Source organism: Xenopus laevis, chromosome 1S, assembly GCF_017654675.1.
Source record: "Xenopus laevis strain J_2021 chromosome 1S, Xenopus_laevis_v10.1, whole genome shotgun sequence".
NCBI classification, from domain to species: Eukaryota; Metazoa; Chordata; class Amphibia; order Anura; family Pipidae; genus Xenopus; species Xenopus laevis.
This window is the reverse complement of record NC_054372.1, coordinates 62376023-62398080: the sequence shown is the minus strand read 5'-3', so window position 1 is coordinate 62398080 and position 22058 is coordinate 62376023. Positions and strand designations below refer to the sequence as shown.

The window sequence follows — 22058 nt, the reverse complement described above, 5'->3', positions numbered from 1 at the left end:
AGGAGCGGCATTTGCCGCCTGAGGCGAGTGGCTCAAATCGCCTCATCGGTGGAGCGCCCCTGATTGTCGCCACTCAGAAGAGGCGATTAGTCGCCAGGCAACTAAATCTCCCCGAATCTGCTCGTCTGCTTCAACCCTTTCATTGCTGGATTTCCATACTGAGAAGTCAGGGAGATGCTACACATTAACTACTGGAAAAGCACAGAGTGGGGTGTGTAGAGGTACAAAAGGTATGTAGCACAAAAAGCCTCCCTCAACAGCACAGCTTTACTCACTGTATAATGTGACCAAATGATAGAGACGCTGTCCCCAAATATCACACCAGAAAAGATCAACTTTACTTCTGCATACCTCCCAACATTTTGGAAGTAAAAAGAGGGACAAAAAATTTTTTTCCGCATGTAGCGCAGCAATTTTTTGACCACACCCCTTTCTGTGGCCACACCCCCTAATTACCATGTTTGTTTTACAAAATTTGGCAGGTTATGAAAGTTTGAAAATATTTCTCCTTATCTAAACTGTGTTTTTGTGTCTCAAAATTGTTACAAAGTATCTTATTTCCACCTGTTAGCTGTTCTGGGCTCTCTGCTAAAAGCCAATTAAGTGAGAAACTTTGTTTATTTTTCTGGCTGTTCAGTGCAGAGAAAAGAGGGACAAATCCAGTACAAATGAGGGACTGCGGGTTGAGTTGTCAAAAGAGGGACTGTCCCTCCGAAAAAGGGACAGTTGGGAGGTATGCTTCTGACAGTTTGCCCTGACGTCTGCAACTACAATTCCAGACAAATGCCTCCCCTCCCCCGCATCTTATATTAGTACAGTCTGAAGTATAGTTGTTTAAAAACAGACTGGGAGGGAGAGTGAATTTGCATCGTGTCACTTTCTGGCCTCCCACTGCTCGAAGTGACAGCAAGTGGGAAATTCCAGGCAGGAAGTGAGAACAGCAGCTACTTCTCTGTGAGATGATGGGCAGAAGAAGCCACACTAACCCCTCCAGCAGGGAGGAGACATGTGACTGAGCCCGCCCAGAGCAAAGAGAAAACAAGAAAACTGAAAGAGACAGGAGTGCGGCTGTGCCTGGGCTCTCACTTTTCTACCCTTCGCTACTGCAATGGACAACTAAACAGAAGCCTAGTGACGGGGTGTCATTCATTAGCTCGCTCACAGGGGCACACCCTCCACCGAGGCGCAATTCTTTGCATTACTGCAGCTGTCTCTCATTCAGGATAGACGGAGAGTAGCCATAGCCAGTGGCAGCCCCAAGGTAAGAAGGAAGCTTTGCTCGTCTGATGGATTCCAGTCATTGAGTGCCAAAGTGCATTCATCAGACCTCTAATAAAGCAGAGGCAATTCCTCAAATGTCAGCGCACATGTGCGCAATATTATGCCACGGGGGATTCCTGTCGACAGGTCCCCCCGTTCTGGAACCTACCAAATGGACAGCCCTGCTGAACTGGTGAACTGCTTTCAGGTTAAGGTTAGTCTAATGTAGAGGGGGATCATGGCTAAAGCTCAGGTAACTTGCTATACAGGAGCACATTTTTATTTTCTGTCACAACAATGAGTGGCACGTGCCTCCTACAGTTCGTTTTTGATGTAAGTCCTAAAGGGATGAGAATAATCATTCATTTTGTGAGTAGTGTCCTTATGTACCTTAGGAAAACTGTCAATGAGGGAAGGGGCAAAATGCATGGAGTGAACAAATGCTGAACTGGTAATTGGAAGCCTGGCCTTTTATATCATACATGCTGCTTTGTATTAAAACATAAAGCTGCTGGTTTGGTATCTTGGTAAAATGTAGTCTGTGCAATCTCTGTCAGCAGCTTTCTTCTTCTGTTTAATGTGCTGCATCTCTGTTTGTACATTAAAATCAGAGTGATTGTTAAGGCAGTAATAGCTGTAAATGTATATAATACACAAAAGCCGTGAATATCTTGTAAATTATATCCTTATAAACGGTGAGTAGTGATGTCATCAGTTATAAACGGTGAGTAGTGATGTAATTTCTGTCACATGACTCACTGAAATTTGTGTATTATAATAAATAAAGTACCCCCAGTCATGAAACTCCTCGGTAACTTATAATATCCATATATTTTACAAGAGGGGGTACTTTATTCACTATATCATTTGCTTTACAGTTGTGGCACAGGCAGCAGTAAATTAGTGTGATGCAAGGCCTGAAGGTCTTTCAATGTCTTTCAAGTGTTCATTTGGACCTTTTTTTTTGGTCCAGGCTTCTCAGATGCAACGCAGATGAGCACTTAATAACATACTCTCCATTAGGCTTTTTCTTAGCATAGCTGTTAAGGAAGAACAGCGAATTCCACTGATATTCACAGTTTCTTTGTCACATATTTGATAAGCAACAGCATTTTTATAAAGTAATGAAGCATATACAATCTTTATATCTGTCTGTCCCAAGACTTTATCTTACTTATGTTTCACTGGGTGCCATCAGTAACTAGTCCTATTCATCCAGCCAAACAACTGATGCACACTGGGCTTTTTCTTAAAAATTAACTGTTATCCATTTAGAAATAGGCCAACATTTTAGTCCATATTGAACCTTTCTCATATAATTTATATATATATATATATATATATATATATATATATATATATATATATATATATATATACATACATATATAGAGCAAAGAAATCCGCACTCATAGGTCATTTGTGATGAAAAAAATAAATATATATATATATATATCAATAATCCTTACGTATCCTCACTCTACCTGAGCAATCCCTGGGGTGCACGGCCAATCTTCAATCATATAATCGTAATGTGGAATGAATGTTCCCTTCGTAAAATCAGTGTCTTTTATTTAAATACACATTTTACAGTGCTCCGACACTGATTTCACGAAGGGAAGTGCTGACCCAGGAATGATTCATTCCACATTACGATTATATATATATATATATATATATATATATATATATATATATATATATATATATATATATATATATATATATAAAAAAATATACACACACACACTCATAATGACACATGTATGTACAGTATATTAGTTACTGAGCTGCTTTTATAATACACATTCACTGAGCACTATTCAGAATATTCATGGCTTTTGAGTACATAGGGCCTCTTAACCTAAGGATTGGGACAGAATGTGGTCCCCTAGTTGTTTAGGGTAGGTCTCCATTTTACATTGTAATGAATTTTCATACAATAAGTGGTCCAGGTTCTAGATTGCATATCAGTGAAATGACGAGAACTCTTCTGTCACCTTTGTCAAAATGTGAATTGGTAGAAGGATAAATAAATCTAGCAAATATCTATTATATTTATATGCTGTATTTCTAGGCCAATCTTTGTCCTAGACATACAACTTGCTGAATATTTATAGAAAATATTGTTTAACAATCAAATATGTTAATGAGTGGTTGCTTTCTAAATTTAAATATGGTAATGAATGGTTGCTGTAAATTTAATTGTAAGCAACTTCCTAATATACATTAATGAAAAGTTCTTAGTGATGTTTTTAAATTGTAATTGCTTTAAAAAGCAGCATTTTTTTGTCTTTTCTCTCTGGTTCTGGGTTTCAAGGGTCATTACCAATACTGCAGAGAATATAAACAGTTATTGCTTTCAATATCAGTTGTATTTACATAACTCTAAAACCACAAACCATTTGAATTCATATATATTTGAAAGTTGCTAAGAATGATATTTTCTTTACGATTGTGTGGTGGGGACACTGAAATAAAAGAGCAAATAAAGAGCAGCATAGCGAGTATACACGAACCAACTGAATGTTATAAATGTTTGTTATACTGCTTCCTAATTCATCACCACCTATAACATTTCCCTTGAATTTCTAATAGACTATTGAGGTGGTGATTATTCTGTACTTCCTCTTACAAAACCCCACCTTTACCAGGAGGCCAGTGTTTGGAATAGCTACAGTAAAAAAATTCTTTCTACATGCATGGGATCCAAAATTCTCTGGGCTTTCTGGATAACAGATCTTTCTGTAATTTGGATCCTCATACCTAAAGTCTACTAGAAAATCATGTAAACATTAAATAAACCCAATAGGCTGGTTCTGCTTCCAATAAGTATAAATCATATCTTAGTTTAAAATCATGTACAAGGTACTGTTTTATTATGGAAATAGTTTTTAAACATTTGGGGGGAAATTCACTAAAGGGTGAAGTGGCTGAGTAATTTCGCTGGCGTAATTTCGCCAAAGGAGAATTTTTGCTCTGGCGAAAGAGCGTTACTACCCAAATTCACTAAGCTTTTTATTTTACTGACCGTTACCTCTATCGCCAGACTTGCCTTCACCACCTCAGACCAGGCGAAGTGCAATAGAGTAGATAGGAGTTCCTCAAAAAAAAGTTCCCAAAAAAAAGTCCCAAAAAAACGCTGGCGTCTTTTCCTTTTTTACAAAGTGATAGGCTGAAAAAGATCGATTTTTTTTTTGGGTATCCTCCTTCCCCCCTACAATTGATAACATATGGCACCTAAACTAAACTGTGGACACATGTATAGGGCAATATAACACCTCTATTTTATTTAATTAAGGTTCCCTGGGCTTGTGTAGTGTAATGTATTTGCTACAGCATATACGCACATTGTACTTTTTTTGTATTTTCGCTAGCGCAACTTCGCCAGCGTTCGGTACCCTGTGTGCAACTTCGGATCTTTGTGAATTAGCGTTATCGAAGTGTGAGAAGCCAGCGCTGGGGAATTTTCGCTGGTTAGAAATGGTGGGCCACCCACATATTGTTTAACTGTAAATTGCATTATGTTTAAAGGGAAGCTGACCTTAAAATATATTATTTGTGCAATTAGCCTTTATTTGTGTATGGTTTTTGTAATATTTGGGTTTTATAGTCTGCTTTTCTCCGCACTGGAATAAAAACTTTATTTCACCTCCATTCTGATTTAATTGGTGGAAGAAACAGAAACACTGTGAAACTTTGTTGGAACTGTATGGATCTAGCATCTAATGTGATCTGATTAATTCTGACCCTGTGCCTTGCATTAGTATTTAGACCTTGACCAATTTATCTTATTTTACTGAATTACAGTAAAATAAAAAAGTAGAAAATAAATGTACTTTGAACAATTATTCAGGGGCAGATTTATTAAAATGTGAGATTAGAACTCACCACAGAAAAAGTCACCCATCTTCTATTCATTCCTATGGGATTTTTAGAATAGTATTATTAATGGAGTTCACCACTTCATAAATAAGTGTAAATATCTCACATTTTGATAAATCTGCCCCTTAATGTCATCCCTCCTTCTGTTTTTATGTTACTTAATTATGAAAAATATGCTGTATAGTTTTGTTTTCAAAAGGATCAATTTAACCTATATGTGATTTTTGGAAGTGTAGAAGGAAAGCCCCACAGACACAGGACAAACATATAAAGGCAATGACAAACTGAGCATTTTGTCATATTGACAAAAACCTTCCATTACAGATAGTGTGGATAGCGAAAAAATACTTTGATTGCATAATTGCACAAAAATGTTACTTAAGAATGCATTTCCTGTGGTTATGTAATATAAAGCGGTTATTTATTAGAGTCTGATTTTTCTTGGTTGGAGTTTTAAAGGGAAAAGCACATTTTTTTCAGAGAAAAAAAAAACTTTTTCGTGATTTATTAAATCCTGATGCTGCTAAAAGTCAGAATAAAAAAGTACTCCATCTCAAACCTGTGGATGTAGAAGGCAATGGCAGATTTACTGCTTACAATTGGAAGATCATGATTTTGTACAATAATCCGAATAATCTGTGGTTTTCGGGAGTCAAGTCCAAAAAAATCTACGAATCAGATTTTTTCACGATTCTTTTCCCACACTAGATTTTTTAAGTTAATTTATTGATAAATACGGCAATAATGTGCATGGGAGTTTGGTCAAAGTGGTTTTAGTAAATAACCCCTTAAGTGTTTTACTTTCCTTGGAAAGAAATATTTTATGGGTATTTGTTGAATCGACAAATATGGGTGACAAAAGACCCTATCTGTGATTACCTTAGGCAGGGATCCCAACCTTTTTTTTTTACCCGTGAGCCACATTCAAATGTAAAAGAAGTTGGAACGCAACACAAGCATGAAGAACATTCTTGGAGGTGCCAAATATGAACTGTGGTTGGATATTTCTAAGCCCCTATATGGATTGGCACCCTACAGGAGGTTCTGTGTGGCAGTACACCTTGTTTTTATGCAACCAAAACTTGCCTCCAAGCCAGGAATTAAAAAATAAGCACCTGCTTTGAGGCCACTGAGAGCAACATCCAAGGGGTAGTGAGTAACATGTTGCTCATGAGCCACTGGTTGGGGATCACTGCCCTAAGGTGCCATTTATGGATTATGGGGCAGCAGTACAAAGTACAGAAAACAGCTGCCTGCATTCAGCACAGTATTTATGACGGGCAAGCTGGGGGAGGTATATAGGGATCCCCACCCCCTATCTCTTGACTTACTTGCATGCCTTTAAGACATGCTTGCTAGGGAGAGCTGGTGGGCACAGGGTGCAAACAAGCCCTGTACTAAAACTGATGGTAAGTACAAAGCTGCCTCTCATACCAGCTGTTTTATAGGGGCTGTAGGTCAGAGTGCAGCATAACTGTAGATATAAGTTCTTATTAAATAAGTACTAAGGGGCACAAAATTGTGACCCTTAGTACTGTAGCACTTGACCCCTAATTATAAGCAACTTTCCAATATGAATGTATTAAAAATGTAGAGCTTTAAAAGTTATTTGTAAATGTAATTGCTATAGAAAGCAGCAATTGCTTCCTAGTTGTTACTTTTTAAACAATGTTGTAAAAGCAAGTCTCCTCCAGCAAAACAGCTCTGTCAATCCTTTGGCTTATGTTACATTGTTTCCAAAGCCAGAGCCACTAGGGCAGAGAATAGAAAGGGACAGAGAAACAGGGCTTTTAATAGCAATACATATAACTTAAAAACCATACAAAATTTTATTGTATTTGGCAAAGTTGCTTAGAATTATGCATTCTTTTATATGGCAAAAAAATATATTTTGGGGTGCCATATCTTTTAAAACTAATTTGAACTCATATCCACCACTTTGGGCCCCCTAGGTAGCCAGACCCACAATTTGGGAATATTTACAGTAGAAAAAATGCAAAATATATTGAACAGAAGACTTGGGGGCAAATTTACTAAAGGGCGAAGTGACTAAGCTGGTGAAAATTCTAACGGGCGCTGGCGTAAATTTGCTGGTGAAGGAGATAGACTTTAGGGCTACTTTGCACTCTAACGCCAGGCGAATTTTCTAACCACGCAAATTCATTAAGATGGGATTTTAATGAACGTTACCTCTTGCGCCAGACTTGCCTACACCACCTCAGACCAGGCGAAGTACAATAGAATAGATAGGAAAAGTCCCAAAAAACACAAGCGTCTTTTACTTTTTACAGTGTGATAGGCTGCAAAAGATCGTAATTTTTTTTTGGGGTAACCGGCTTCCCCCCTACATTGCCTAACATATGGCACATATACTATACACTGGGCTCATGTGTAGGGCAATATAACAACTTTATTTTATTAAGGTTTCCCAGCCTTGTGCAATGTAATGTATTTGCTGCAACATATACATCCATTGTACTTCCCGCCGTATGCAAATTAACCATGCTAGCGCAACTTCACTTTGCTTGGCGCAGTAAAGCTGGCGCAACTTCGCCAGCGTTCGGCGCCCTGGACGCAATTTAGGATTTTAGTGAGTTAGTGTTGTTGTAGCGAATCTACACCTGGCGAAGTGTTGTGATGTGAGCCCCATGGACTTTCTAATAAGTAATTAAAAACTGTTTGGTTAAAAATACACTTTTTTCTAGCATTGCTTACATAGAAAATAAGTATTTGTATTATATAAATATTGTGAAGAGGGCTTATCTTTAAAACTTTTAGTAAGTAATAGAATGGCTAATTCTAAGCAACTTCCCAGTTGGTCTTCATTATTTTTTTTTTTATAGTTTTTGAATTATTAAGCTTCTTATCAAATGCTCTGTAAGGCTAAAATATGTATTGTTATTGCTACTTTTTATTACTCATTTTTCTAGTCACACACTCTTCTATTCATATCCCTGTCTCCTATTGAAATCAATGCATGGTTGCTAGGTAATTTGGAACCTAGCTACCAAAATGCATGTGGGCCTGTGTTATACCTACATCAAATATGGCAATCGTAAAGCACAGAAAAAGTGTACCAGGAAATGTAATGCAATCAGGAAACTTTAACTTTTTCACAAAGACAGTAAATATATAGTGGTGTTTGAAAGTTTGTGAACCCTTCTGAATTTCCAACATTTCTGCATAAATATGGGCTAATCTGTTTTTCACGCAAATCCTAACTCTACATTTTAAGAACCCAGTGTAACAAATGAGTCAAAAACATTATACTTGGCTATTTCTTTATTAGTGAAAATTGTCCAAAAGTTACGTATTTGTTTGGGGATTATTTATTTAAACCTCAATTCCATTGAAGGTTAAAGGTGGTTTCAATTAAAGGAGATTGATAATTATTATTATTATTTAAAGAACAGAAATCTTGGTCTTCACTTATCCAAGTCTGTTCTTAACTACACATGTTTGTGGAAGTGTGTCATGGCTCAAAAAAGGAGATTTCCTAGGATCTTTGAAAAACAGTTATTGATTATAAAATGTAACAAATGAGTTTGAACTGCACCAGTCCAATCATTCAGTCACTGGCAGGCACGGTGACCATTGTAACACTCCCCAAAAGTCATTGACAAAATAAAGATCATACAGTGTTCATGGCAAATGTCACTAGTCATAAGGATACCATCAGTGGGTCACTGAACAACAATAGTGTGCATGGCAGGTTGCGACACTTCTATTTAAATTGTACATTGTTGTCAATTATATTTTACTGAAGACCACTCTGATAAATCAGAAGGCTATTTTAAAAATGTTCTGTGAACAGATAAGACCAACATAGAATTATCTGTCTTGAAGCAAAAGCATTATGCCTGATAAAGAACAAAACCTGCATTCCAGCATAAGGACCTTATCCCATCCAAAAAAAACATGGTGGGGGCAGTATCATAGTTTTTGGCCTGCTTTGCTGCCTCTGGTTAATGATGGCTTGCAACGATAATCTTGATCATTGTACGCACATAAGCTGTACATATTTTCCCCTCTGTGAATAAAATTGTAACCCTTGTTTTGGGAAGTAAGTAATATTGTCTTTTTAAACTTCATTATAAAAAATATTTGGCTTTGCATTATTAAATAGTTTTACATACACTTGAGACTTGGTTGTGGAAGCCTGATTCAATTTTATAAATAAATACTACTAATGACGATTCATAGTTTCAGTTTTGTTTTCTTAATATAGTTAGTGATGCCCATTATGTAAATATAACACTCCTATCATTAGAAGGGTATTTCCTTATTAAATATTCATATGGAGAAGTAAGCTTTGATTAGTAAGCTTTGGTGCCAGTATGTTCTAATTTGGTGCCAGTACCTTATGTTTCAATGATAAAAATGTACCAGTTGTGGAATTTTTCAGATGTCAGGTTCATAAACTGAGTTAATGGCATTTAGCATTTAAGCATTTGTTAGTGATGCCCATTAGGTAAATATAGCACTCCTATCATTCGAAGGGGATTTCCATAGTTCAATATTCATAGGGAGAAGGACTTAATGATTAGTAAGCTTTGGCGCCATTATTTTATGTTTCAATGATAAAAAAATTACTAAACTGAGTTGATGGCATTAAGCATTAAATCATTTGTTAGTGATGCCCATGAGGTAAATATAGCACTCCTATCATTACAAGGGCATTTCCATAGTTCAGTATTTATAGGTAGAAGGACATACTGATTAGTAAGCTTTGGTGCCAGTACAGCGATAAAAATGTTTCAGCGATAAAAATTTACCACTTGTGGAATTTTTCAGATGTCAGGTTCATAAGCTGAGTTGATGGCATTAAGCATTTGTCTATTTTTGTAGGAATCTTTTGGATATTTAGGGTGCAGATTAACTCAAAGGCATATTGGGCTGGCCAGTTTGACTATTGGAAAAACCAGTATGAATCAACAAATATAAAAATGTTTGTATTAGTCACCTCAGTTTGTTACTTGAGTTAGACTCGCCATTTAGAAACTCTCAAATGGGTCCCCAGGCTGCTTAAGGTTCACTGTGATCTCCTTTAATACAGTGACCTTTGTTTGTACAGTGCACTACACAATACAAATTAAAATACCAAACATTCTCAGTCAAATCTGTAGCTATTAAGATAACTCCCTTACTTTGTGTGGCTCTTCCAAAGGTCAAGAAACCTTCATTTAGATGATAATTCCATTTGCCTCTGCATGTGACTTTACATGGGTTCCCACAAAATAAGAACTCCCAGTCAGGAGTGAATAATATTGGTTTTAAGAAGTAGAACATTTGTACATATGTAGTGTTATCAGCTGACCAAACTTGGAAGGCCCAGATGACAGAATACAGGTATGGGACCTGGGGCTTTCCGGATAATGGATTGTTCTGTCATTTGGATCTTTTATACCTTAAAGGTGGCCATACACGGATAGATCCGCTCGTTTGGCGATGTCGCCAAACGAGCGGATCTCCCTCCGATATGCCCACCTTGAGGTGGGCAATATCGGGCTGATCCGATCGTGGGCCCTAGGGCCCAACGATCGGAGCCTAGCGTTCGCCAAACGGGCGGTCGGATCGCGGGACCGCATCAACGAACAGATGCGGCCGCGATCCGACGGGATTTTTAACCCCATCCGATCGAGATCTGGCCGACTTTCGGCCAGATCTCGATCGGGGAAGCCCGTCGGGGGCCCCCATACACGGGCCAATAAGCTGCCGACTCGGTCTGTCGGCAGCTTTTATCGGCCCGTGTATGGCCACCATAAGTCTACTAAAAAATCATGTAAACATTAAGGGGTAGATTCACTAAATTCGAGTGAAGGATTCGAAGTAAAAAAACGTCAAATTTCGAAGTATTTTTTGGGCTACTTCGACCATCGAATGGACTACTTCGACCTTCGACTACGACTTCGAATCGAAGGATTCGAAGTAAAAATCATTCGACTATTCGACCATTCGATAGTGGAAGTACTGTCTCTTTAAAAAAAACTTCGACCCCCTAGTTCGGCAGCTAAAAGCTACCGAAGTCAATGTTAGCCTATGGGGAAGCTCCCCATAGGCTTTCCTAAGTTTTTTTGATCGAAGGATATTCCTTCGATCGTTGGATTAAAATCCTTTGAATCGTTAGATTCGAAGGATTTAATCGTTCGATCGAAGGAATAATCCTTCGATCGTATGATCGCACTATTTGCGCTAAATGCTTCGACTTCGATATTCGAAGTCGAAGGATTTCAATTCCCAGTCGAATATCAAGGGTTAATTAACCCTCGATATTCGACCCTTAGTGAATCAGCCCCTAAATAAAGCCAATAGGCTGTTATCTCAGTTTGAATCATGTACAAGGTACTGTTTTATCATCACAGAGAAAAATAAATAGTTTTGCATTATTCGGTTAAAATGGAGTCTACGGGAGACTGCCTTTCCTTAATTTGGAGCTTTCTGGATAATGGGTTTCCGGATCCTGGACCTGTATATAGCTAAAAAAAACTATTTGATCGAATATTAAACATTCAAATTTTTTCTTAAATAACCTCCTAACATTTGTACCCCTGTTTAAAATCTGGAACATAAGAAGAAGAAAGCAAATAATTCAAAAACTATAGATAGAAAAAATGAAGACCAATTGAGAAATTGCTTAGAATTAGCCATTCAGAACATGCTAACAGTTAACTTAAAGGTGAAACACCTCTTTAATGTTGAACCCTTCTTTAATACAGCTAAAATGCTGTTACAGGTATACAACCTACAATGCAGAATGCACGGGACCTAGGATTTTACAGATACAGGGTCTTTCTCCATCCATACCTTAAGTCTACTAAAAATAATTACTTTTATGTTAGTTGGGATGAAGTACAAGGTACTGTTTTATTATTACGGAGAAAAAGTAATAAAAAAATTATGAATTATTTGATTAAAATGGAGTCTATGGGAAATGGCCTTCCCATAATTCTGAGCTTTCTTGATTACAGGTTTCTGGATAAAGGATCCTATACCTGTAATAAAACAAAATCTGTAACACATAAAAAATGTTTCTTTTTTAATGTTTAATGAATCAATTTTTCTCTGCAGATCTATGATGGCACAAAACATATATGATATTGATGAAGCTGTAAGTACATACATATATATAATATGTATATAATATATATATATATTTGAATGTTTTGCTACAAATGGAAAATTAATAGTAATGGGATTAACAGTGTGACACAACTTTTATCAATGATGAAAATTTGTGCATTGGCATGAATGAAGAAGAGAGAACAGGGGTGATGAATGGCAAGCGGCCTAGGGGCGCCTGCTATGTAAATCCAGCCCTGTTTATGTCAAAATCCACCCACGCTTGAAAGGCAACAGGAGCAGCAGGGCATCGGTTTCTCCACCTGTGGAAAATCTACATTACTTAACAATGTCTGGCCCTAGCCTTAAAGGAACAGTTCAGTGTAAAAATAAAATCTGAGTAAATCGGTTGTACAAAATAAAAGATGTTTCTAATATAGTTAGTTAGCCAAAATGTAATGTATAAAGGAGTGACTGGATGTCTAACATAAGAGTCAGAACACAACTTCCTGCTTTTCAGCTCTCTAACTCTTAGTTAGTCAGCAACTTTAAAGTTAAACTATACCTCCAAAATGAATATTTAAGCAACATATAGTTTATATCATAATAAGTGGCATATTAAAAGAATCTTACCAAACTGGTATATATATATATATATTTAAGTAAATATTGCCTTTTTACCTTTCTTGCCTTGAACCACCATTTTGTCATGGTCTGTGTGCTGCCTCAGAGATTACCTGACCAGAAATACTGCCGCTCTAACTGTAACACAACTCTGTCTGTTAATTGGTGTCCTGTGACGATCCCAGGGGGCGGCCCTTATTTTTTAAAATGGCAATTTTCTATTTATGATACCCAATGGCACATGCTACTAGAAAAGTAGATGTATGAAGAGAAAAAAAATGTCTGGGACATTTCAGATGAATGTACAGGTTAAAAACAGGAAGTGACATTACTAACCAGGCATAATCACTGTTTTAATCTGTTCTCTTCTCAAGACCCCAATACTGTTTCTTACTGCAGAGCCATTGATTCTGTGATTTTTGGTTTTGCATTATGTTGTTTTAATACTCTATGGGGCTGATTCACTAAGGGTCGAATATCGAGGGTTAATTAACCCTCTATATTCAACTAGGAATTGAAATCCTTCGACTTCGAATATCGAAGTCGAAGGATTTAGAGCAAATCCTGCGATCGTACGATCGAAGGATTATTCCTTCAATCGAACGATTTAATCCTTCGAATCGAACGATTCGAAGGATTTTAATCCAACGATCGAAGGAATATCCTTCGATCAAAAAAACTTAGGAAAGCCTATGGGGACCTTCCCCATAGGCTAACATTGACTTCGGTAGCTTTTAGCTGCCGAAGTAGGGGGTCAAAGTTTTTTTTAAAGAGACAGTACTTCGACTATCGAATGGTCGAATAGTCTAACAATTTTTAGTTCGAATCCTTCGATTCGAAGTCGTAGTCGTAGTCGAAGGTCGAAGTAGCCCATTCGATGGTCAAAGTAGCCCAAAAAATACTTTTTTTTACTTCGCATCCTTCACTCGAATTTAGTGAATCGGCCCCTAGGTCATCTTTTTGTTTGTAAATGATTACATGCAAAACTACAAAATTCAAATTCTAGCTTCGCAACTGGGTGAATTTTAAATTGAGCCTAGGGGTTAAAACGTATGGTTATAATAGTAATACAGCTGCATGCACATGATTTTAAGAATGTGTGCTAATCATACAGAACAGCAACCCATTCATTCTAAACTAATGGGAAAATAACCACTCTCACATGCACATACAGTATTCTGAAATAGCATGTCAGCCAGGAAAACCTACCCTATACTTTGTATGGCTACTTTTTACCCTAAATTGTGTATATCACATTCAGTTTCCCCATCCCATCCCATTTTTGTTTTGTTTTGACACTATTGATCTTTCCCACTGTTTTTTTCTGCAAGGGGTTTTCTTCACTAGAATGAGTGTTGCTCTGCTGTTTGTTGATAGTCTTCTCTTCTGTTGTGTTGGTTTGTGAAGAAGAGGTGTAATCATGGCTCTTTAACCTATTTTTTTTTTTTACTAAACTAGGTGCTGGCCTACTTTGCAGTAGATTAATAATAAAATGTGTCTTTATGTTTTGTGCAGCATTTAGATCCATTTTTAAGAATAAACCCTTTATTTCAAGAATCTATTTATATGCCATCTGAGTCACACCATCGGAGTGGTAAGTTATTGCTTTGTAATTTAAACTGTTTTGTTTCAGAACTGTTGTATTCATCACTGCCATTTATTGCAGAGATGCAAATTTTTATTATTTAGCTAAGCACACAGAGGGCAATTATTTCATGCAAGTAGACCAGGGTTGCCCAGACTTTTCAATGTGGGGTGTATTTTTAGTGAATTTATCCACAAAGTCCATTCACATGCATGCGTTGCCAGGATGCTGCTAGACTGGCACTGAAACCAATACTGATAAAATCAGCGCCACTGCAGCTCTAATTAATTACCTGGTACCACTTCCCACAAAAATATACAGGTATAGACCTGTTATCCAGAATGCTCGAGACCTGGGGCTTTTCGAATAACAGATCCTTCTGTAATTTGATCTTCATACCTTAAGGGGGTTATTTACTAAACTCCGAATGCAAAAATCACAAATTTTTCAGAATTTATTAAACCCTGAGGATGGAAAAGTCTGAATCAGAAAATCCGGCATCTCATACCTTCATGGTTGCATACGAGTCAATGGGAGAAGTCCCGAAGATTTTTTGATGTGCTCTGAGTTTCTTGCAATACCCCAAAGTTTTTGGAGCTTTCAGGCAAAAATCTGAGTTTTCGGGTGAAAAATCCAAAAAAATTGTGGAAATCGGATGAAAAATCTGAAAAAAATCGTGAAAATCTGATATTTTTTCTCGCAACGCAAATTTTCAGGAAAATGTAATAATGAATAAGTGTAAAAAAACCCGGGCAGATTTGATCGAAGTTTGTAGCAGAAAATATTGAGATAAATTCGGACTTTGATAAATTACCAGATGTAAACATTAAATAAACCCAATAAGATGGTTTTGCTTCCAATAAGGATGTACAAGGTACCATTTTACTATTACAAAGAAAAAGGTAATCCGGATGTACAAGGTACCATTTTACTATTACAAAGAAAAAGGTAATCATTTTTTAAAATTTCGATAATTTTAAAAAATGTGGAGCACACGAATGTCATTTGATCTTGCCAAAAAGTCAGGTTTCTCCCACACATTAAGATCTTTTAGATGTTTATCAGTTTTTCTTGCATATACCCGCTGACTTATTTTCAACAAAGAAAGAGTTCAAAGCTGCATAGATCCATCTAAACCAATGGGCAAATCAGCATTTGTTTGAATGAAAATCTGCAGCTTCACTTTGGAAGTCTCAGGAAGTCTTCAGTTGCTTTAATACTATGGGAACCTTGAGCAATGCAAGCCCGTTTTCACAATTTAGAAAATATAACAGGCAAATAATAAATATAGTAGCAAATGCGTAACTATGGTAGAAGTAGACCCTTCACCTGCTGGGGGCCTTTGGGGCTGTTACAATGATAATAGAAATATAAGGGTACTTAAAACAATAATTTATCATTTTAACTCCAAAGTGGTATGCCAGTAATTTGATTCTTTTTTTTTCCAAGTGTGAGATAGCATTGTCATATAGGGCATTCCATTAATATAAAAAACTGAAACAGGACATTTTTTTATTATGATGCATTCTTTATATAAATGCATACACAATTGCATTGTTGAGCTTACTGTGCATTATAGAAGCAAAATGCTGATGTGTAAGTGTATTCATTTTGGATACAAAAAAGGCAGAACCTTTATTTTAAATGTGATGTTGAAGGAATAGTAACAAATATACTCAGAAATGTTTTCAATTTCAACTGATTGAAACAATTTATTTTTCCTTTTCTGTAGCTGAAGGGCCGTACATTGAAATTACAGAACAACCAAAACAGGTAAAACATAACAGAAAACTTGTTTTTTCCTATGTATTTATTTATTATTTTTTTACTTTCAAAAATGGTGTATGAACAAGTGGCGACAAAGCAATGAATCACTAAATCAGAAATGTAGTGTAAGCAGTTGTGCTTTACAATTATATCAAATCTCTAATATGAATTTTGGTTAGTGGCCACCATATGTGACCACTGAAATGCCTGTTTTTAGCTCTTCTGCAGTGATAGCCACTCAGTACTATGTTAGGATGTTCAGTTGAAGCCTATTTGTTCCTGACTTCAACTGCACATGAATCTGACTGATATATGATCAATGCAATACTTTTTTTTGTCCTTCAGCTGCTTGGAATCTTCCCAATCCAATATATAAATTTGAAGTGGCAGAGAAAAGGCAATATTTACTAACATGTACATTTTCTCCTTGTCTAACATCTCCAAAGTTCACCTCAATTCACCAGGCGTATTTTCACAAAACATCTTATATTTACTAAGTAACAGTAAACTGTTTCAAGAGAAATGCAGTGAATTTTCTCCTCACATAACCTCTATGTGAAAATTCCCTAGTATATTTTCTTCATACAATTGTACTAGGGAAAATTCTCTAGAGAATTTTCACCTCTAGAGAATTTTCACCAAGAAGAAATAACGTGCAAAATGAGTATGGAGGAGTTGATGTAAACAAAAGTGTCTGGTCTATCTTTGTAATAGCCTGAACCTGGAGATATTTCTCTTTTTTTTGATTTGATTTTGAATTTGTTCTTGAGCTCGTACTCAATTGGAGACTATTCACTGAAACGTTTTTACAAGGGAAAGAGAAATGGGTTATGCCCCAAAGTGCCAATGTGGTAAATACATTTGAGATAACCCTGACACCTCAGCATGTGCCTTATGAATCTTACTAGATATGGATAATGTACTTAAAGTTGTTCATTCTGGACAATGTTAGCCAGCCCATAGGAACATAAAGATGTTTGATCATAAACAGGTGGCTGATAAATACTACGCTCTGGTTGGATGATATGCTTTACTAGACCTGGTTGAAACAGCCACTAATATCTCACCCTCCTGTTAATTCTGAACCTGAACAAAAATGAACTTCTGGGTACAGAAGTGGCAGTTAGGGTTTTCCAAACACAGAAAACTGGGTAGGTCCCTCCTGATTGACGTCGATCAGCCAATCGCTGATTGCCATGTCATAGCCCCACCCATGTGACATAGCACTCCCCGCCCGCAACGTCACTGACATGCCCCGGTTACATTTTGACCCCGCCCCCTGCCCAGATCGTGAGCCACACAAAGGTGGGAACCCTAGTGGCAGTGCTCCGCTGCTTTTGACATCAAAAGAAAGAAAAAAAATTGGCCACGGTCAATCTTTAGTCTTATATGAGGCCTTCATGCTTTTATAATTAATATATTCACAGGGGAATGTATTTAAAGTCGCAAAGAGCAAAAAAATTTGCACCAATAAGACAAAAAATCCACATCTCGCAATGCAATATTGTTCCTTAATTGCGCACTCTTAGGGTAAGGCCAGACGAGGAGATTTTGTCGCCTGGCGACTTATCGCCACGTCTTTTGCGCGACTATCTCCCCAAACTGCCTCAGCGTCTTTCCCGCATAGGCTAGAATAAAAAGTCGCCTGTGCTAATGCACACGCGGCGATGCATTTTCAATAGTCGCCCAAAGTTGCCTCACTGAGGCAACTTTGGGCGACTATTGAAAACGCATCGCCGCGTGTGCATTAGCGCAGGCGATTTTGCGTTGTAGACTATGGGGAAAAGACGCTGAGGCAGTTCGGGGAGATAGTCGCGCAAAAGACGTGGCGATAAGTCGCCAGGCGACAAAATCTCCCCGAATCTCCTCGTCTGGCCTTACCCTTAAGAAGTGCTTGAAGGTGTCGTAATCTTTTGGAGCAAACATAATGACTTTTTCATTAAGAAGTTTTATTACATTGGCGCAAACTATAAAACTTGCAAACGGTCTTTCACTGTCGGAAGTGGTCGCTAATCAGTTTCCAGGTTCGCAAAAGCTATATTAAATTCGCGCAAAGCAAAATTTGTTTGCATAAAGGCATAACTTTTCGCATTGCGAATAGTTTTTCCATTAGCGACTTTTATTACATTCCCCCCGTAAGTTTTTTAAATTTTGTTCCCAGAGTGAGGCAAATAATATTTATTGTCTTATACATTCCCCCCTTAATGTAATTGAAAGCTACTGACATTAAAAAAACTTTTTTTGTCAATTCTTATCTTTGTAACCATGTATGCCCCTGCTATACGTATGTTAATACATTATCCTGATTATTTACCATTTGTGTTTTTTTTTCAAAAAGATATGTAATAGAAAATAATATCAAACATTTTCCATAATGCTTCCATAATGTCCCCAAGTTATTGCTCTTAATTTTAAACTATAGATTATATGGCTATAGATGTTAGTTTTGTTAAAAAAACAGATACTGTAGACATCACATTTTCAATTTGATTGCAATCAAATTGTGGCATTTTGGTAGTGAGTCAGATGAACCTAGAATTAGAACATTTGTGTACTTTACTGACATAGAAACACTTGTTTTTGGTTCACATCACCTCTCATGTTTTACTTGGCAGAGAGGGTTTCGCTTTCGATATGTCTGTGAAGGGCCGTCACATGGAGGACTTCCTGGGGCTTCAAGTGAGAAAATCAAAAAGTCATACCCACAAATTAAGGTTGGTTTCTGAAATATTCACAAATTAAAGTTATGTTTTTGCTGTCTTTAGCTCTGTGTGCCTTAGACGCCCAGGGGAATAAGACAAATAATAATAATTATATATATATATATATATATATATATATATATATATATATATATATATATATATATATATATATATATATATATATATATATATAGTCCATGAACGTTCAGCACACCATGACGGAAATAATGACCCAGGTGCTACTCTCATTAGCAGTATACAAAAAACAAAAAAGTGAGGTGCACACCAGGAACGTTTCTTAAATGGTTAAAAAAGTTAAATTTTATTTAATGCATTTAAAAAAAGGTCAACGTTTCGGTCTGTGTCTAAGACCTTTCTCAAGACCATACATGTATGGTCTTGAGAAAGGTCTTAGACACAGACCGAAACGTTGACCTTTTTTTAAATGCATTAAATAAAATTTAACTTTTTTAACCATTTAAGAAACGTTCCTGGTGTGCACCTCACTTTTTTGTTTTTTATATATATATATATATATATATATATATATATATATTCGTCTGGGTGGCACACTGTATCACATCGATTACCCGGGGTGCACGGTAAAAAATATTCATACACTGTTCAAATGACCAGCAACTCCAGGGGTTTCAGTGAAAAAAGTTTTGTATTTAGATAAGTGCAGTTATATATATGAATTATAACCTTTTAGGTACTTGCTATCATATTTTATAACACTGTTCTATTTATCACGGTTAGCATTACGACATGTTAAAGTAATTTTTAACCATTTTTTGGTATTGTAATTGGTAATTTTATGATTACATAGCACATGTCACTTTCTGATGATGTAATTTCCTTAATTGATCTATCACTATTGGCTACTTATACCCCTATGGGTGTAAGGTGGAGTTGCCTTGAGAAAGGTCCCTGAGTGGACCGAAACGTCACGTTGGCTGTAACTGCACTTATCTAAATACAAAACTTTTTTCACTGAAACCCCTGGAGTTGCTGGTCATTTGAACAGTGTATATATATATATATATATAAGTCAATTGTGGTGAGCGCACTCCTACCAGATTTCTTGGATGATGGATGCGTTGGTCAAGTTTTTGCATATGTAGTAATAAATGGACCCGCACTCCAATGTTCTTAGTGAAGAAAAGTGATGTATTTTATTCACAATGCATATCCAACATTTCGCTCCACGCTTGAGAAAGGTCCCAGCGTGGACCTAAACGTTGGATATGCATTGTGAATAAAATACATCACTTTTCTTCACTAAGAACATTGGAGTGCGGGTCCATTTATTACTATATATATATATATATATATATATATAAATATAAAAATATATATATATATATATATATATATATATATATATATATATATATATATATATATAGATTCAAGATGGACCAGCACTCCAAGTTTTTCAATCAAATAAGTGTTTATTTTAACATCACTCAAGTGTCCAACGTTTCGGCCCACATTAGGGCCTTTATATATATATACACACACAGTCATATGAAAAAGTTTGGGAACCCTTCTCAGCCTGCATAATAATTTAATAATTTACTCCACTTTAAACAAAAAAGATGACAGTGGTATGTCTTAAATTTCCGAGGAACATCTGAGTACTGAGGTGTTTTCTGAACAAAATTTTTTAGAGAAGCAGCATTCAGTTATATTGAATTAAATCAAATGTGAAAAACTGGCTGACATTATCTTTTATGACACAAGTTTCAGTGAGTCATTGCTAAGCACCAATTGATGATAACAGATGACAATAAAAAGCACCTTTTATATAGGGAATAAAGTCTTGTAAAATATAAGGATATTATAAGTTACAGAGGAGTCCCATAATCATATAAAAACACGAGGCTGAAGCCTGTGTGTTTTTATGCAGGTCATGTAACTCCAAGGTGACTTCTATTATCCTCATATTTTGCAACTGGGGGTACTTTATTTATTATAATACACAAGTTTCAGTGAGTCATGTGACAGAAATTACATCACTAAGCTCCAATTATAACCAATGACATCACTAAGCACCATTTATAATGATACAATTTACATTATATTCATGGCTCTTGTGTATTATAAGGATATAATACACAAAAGCCATGAATATCTTGAGAATTATATCCTTATATATGGTGACTAGTGATGTCATCAGTTATAAAAGGTAAGTAGGGATGTCATTTTTGTCACATGACTCACTAAAACTTGTGTATTATAATAAATAAAGTACCCCTTGTTGGAAAATATGAGGATATTAGAAGTAGTCTCGGTGTTCCATGACCTGTAGAAATCTTTTATATGGTCACGGAACTCCTCTGTGATTTATAATATCCTTATATTTTACAATGGGGGTACTTTATTCACTATATAATTTACAGGATGTTTGTGGCACTTATAATACCAGTCCTTTGATAACAGTATTAGTTTATAGGAACATTTAACAAACATGTTTACATAAACCATATAAAATATTGTTTTTTTGTACAAATTATAAAATATGGCCATTGCTGATTTAAAATCTTGATATTCAGAGTTTTTCAGTTAGAAAATTAGTTTCTGTGAGAAAAATCCCACAAAACATGTAAAACAAAAGCTTAAAACTTTTCTAGAGAGGTTGGGGAGGAAGTTGTTGTTTGGTAGAAATTTGTGGTGTTTGTGGAGTTTCGGTACTTTTTTTCATGAAGAATATTACCATATTTGGTGCAGAGGAATAAGCAGCTTTGATAACATTATTTCACAGCACGTATATCAAAAATAGTGTAATTTTGTATTCGTTTCCACAAAAGAAGTACATTTCTGGAGAAAATATCTAAATTCACCCAAAAACTGTTGATTCGTGAAGAAAAATGCTAGCAGAAAGTTGAGATGGAAATGGAAATGCACAGAAAATGTAGGTTTCTGGCTGAAGGAGACGTCCTGTTGTTCTTGTAGTGTGCAAGTTACACAGTGTGGGTGTCCTGACTGTGGTACAGATTCACTTGGCTTCCTCAGTCAAAGAGAAAATGTAAGACTTTGACAAGAAGCATGGGTGAGGTCTAAAGATGAAGCAGGTATGTTGAAAGCACTTTCACTTTGCTTACAATATGATTACGGTAAAAAAGATGTTGGACTTGAGGATAAGCTGTACATCAGCTTGGGAGCACAAG

General features: G+C 36.4%; 1 protein-coding gene across 1 annotated transcript in view; it reads left to right on the top strand.

The window, feature by feature from the left end:
* The first annotated feature begins 985 nt into the window (after positions 1-985).
* nfkb1.S (nuclear factor of kappa light polypeptide gene enhancer in B-cells 1 S homeolog) overlaps positions 986-22058 on the top strand; it is a 65834-nt gene continuing 44761 nt past the window's right edge. The window contains exons 1-5 of the mRNA XM_018243391.2: positions 986-1261; positions 12214-12253; positions 14344-14422; positions 16146-16186; positions 18796-18894. Of these exons, the coding sequence (XP_018098880.1) occupies positions 12218-12253; positions 14344-14422; positions 16146-16186; positions 18796-18894 (255 nt within the window). The 5' untranslated portion in view covers positions 986-1261; positions 12214-12217. The remainder of the gene's footprint in view (positions 1262-12213; positions 12254-14343; positions 14423-16145; positions 16187-18795; positions 18895-22058) is intronic.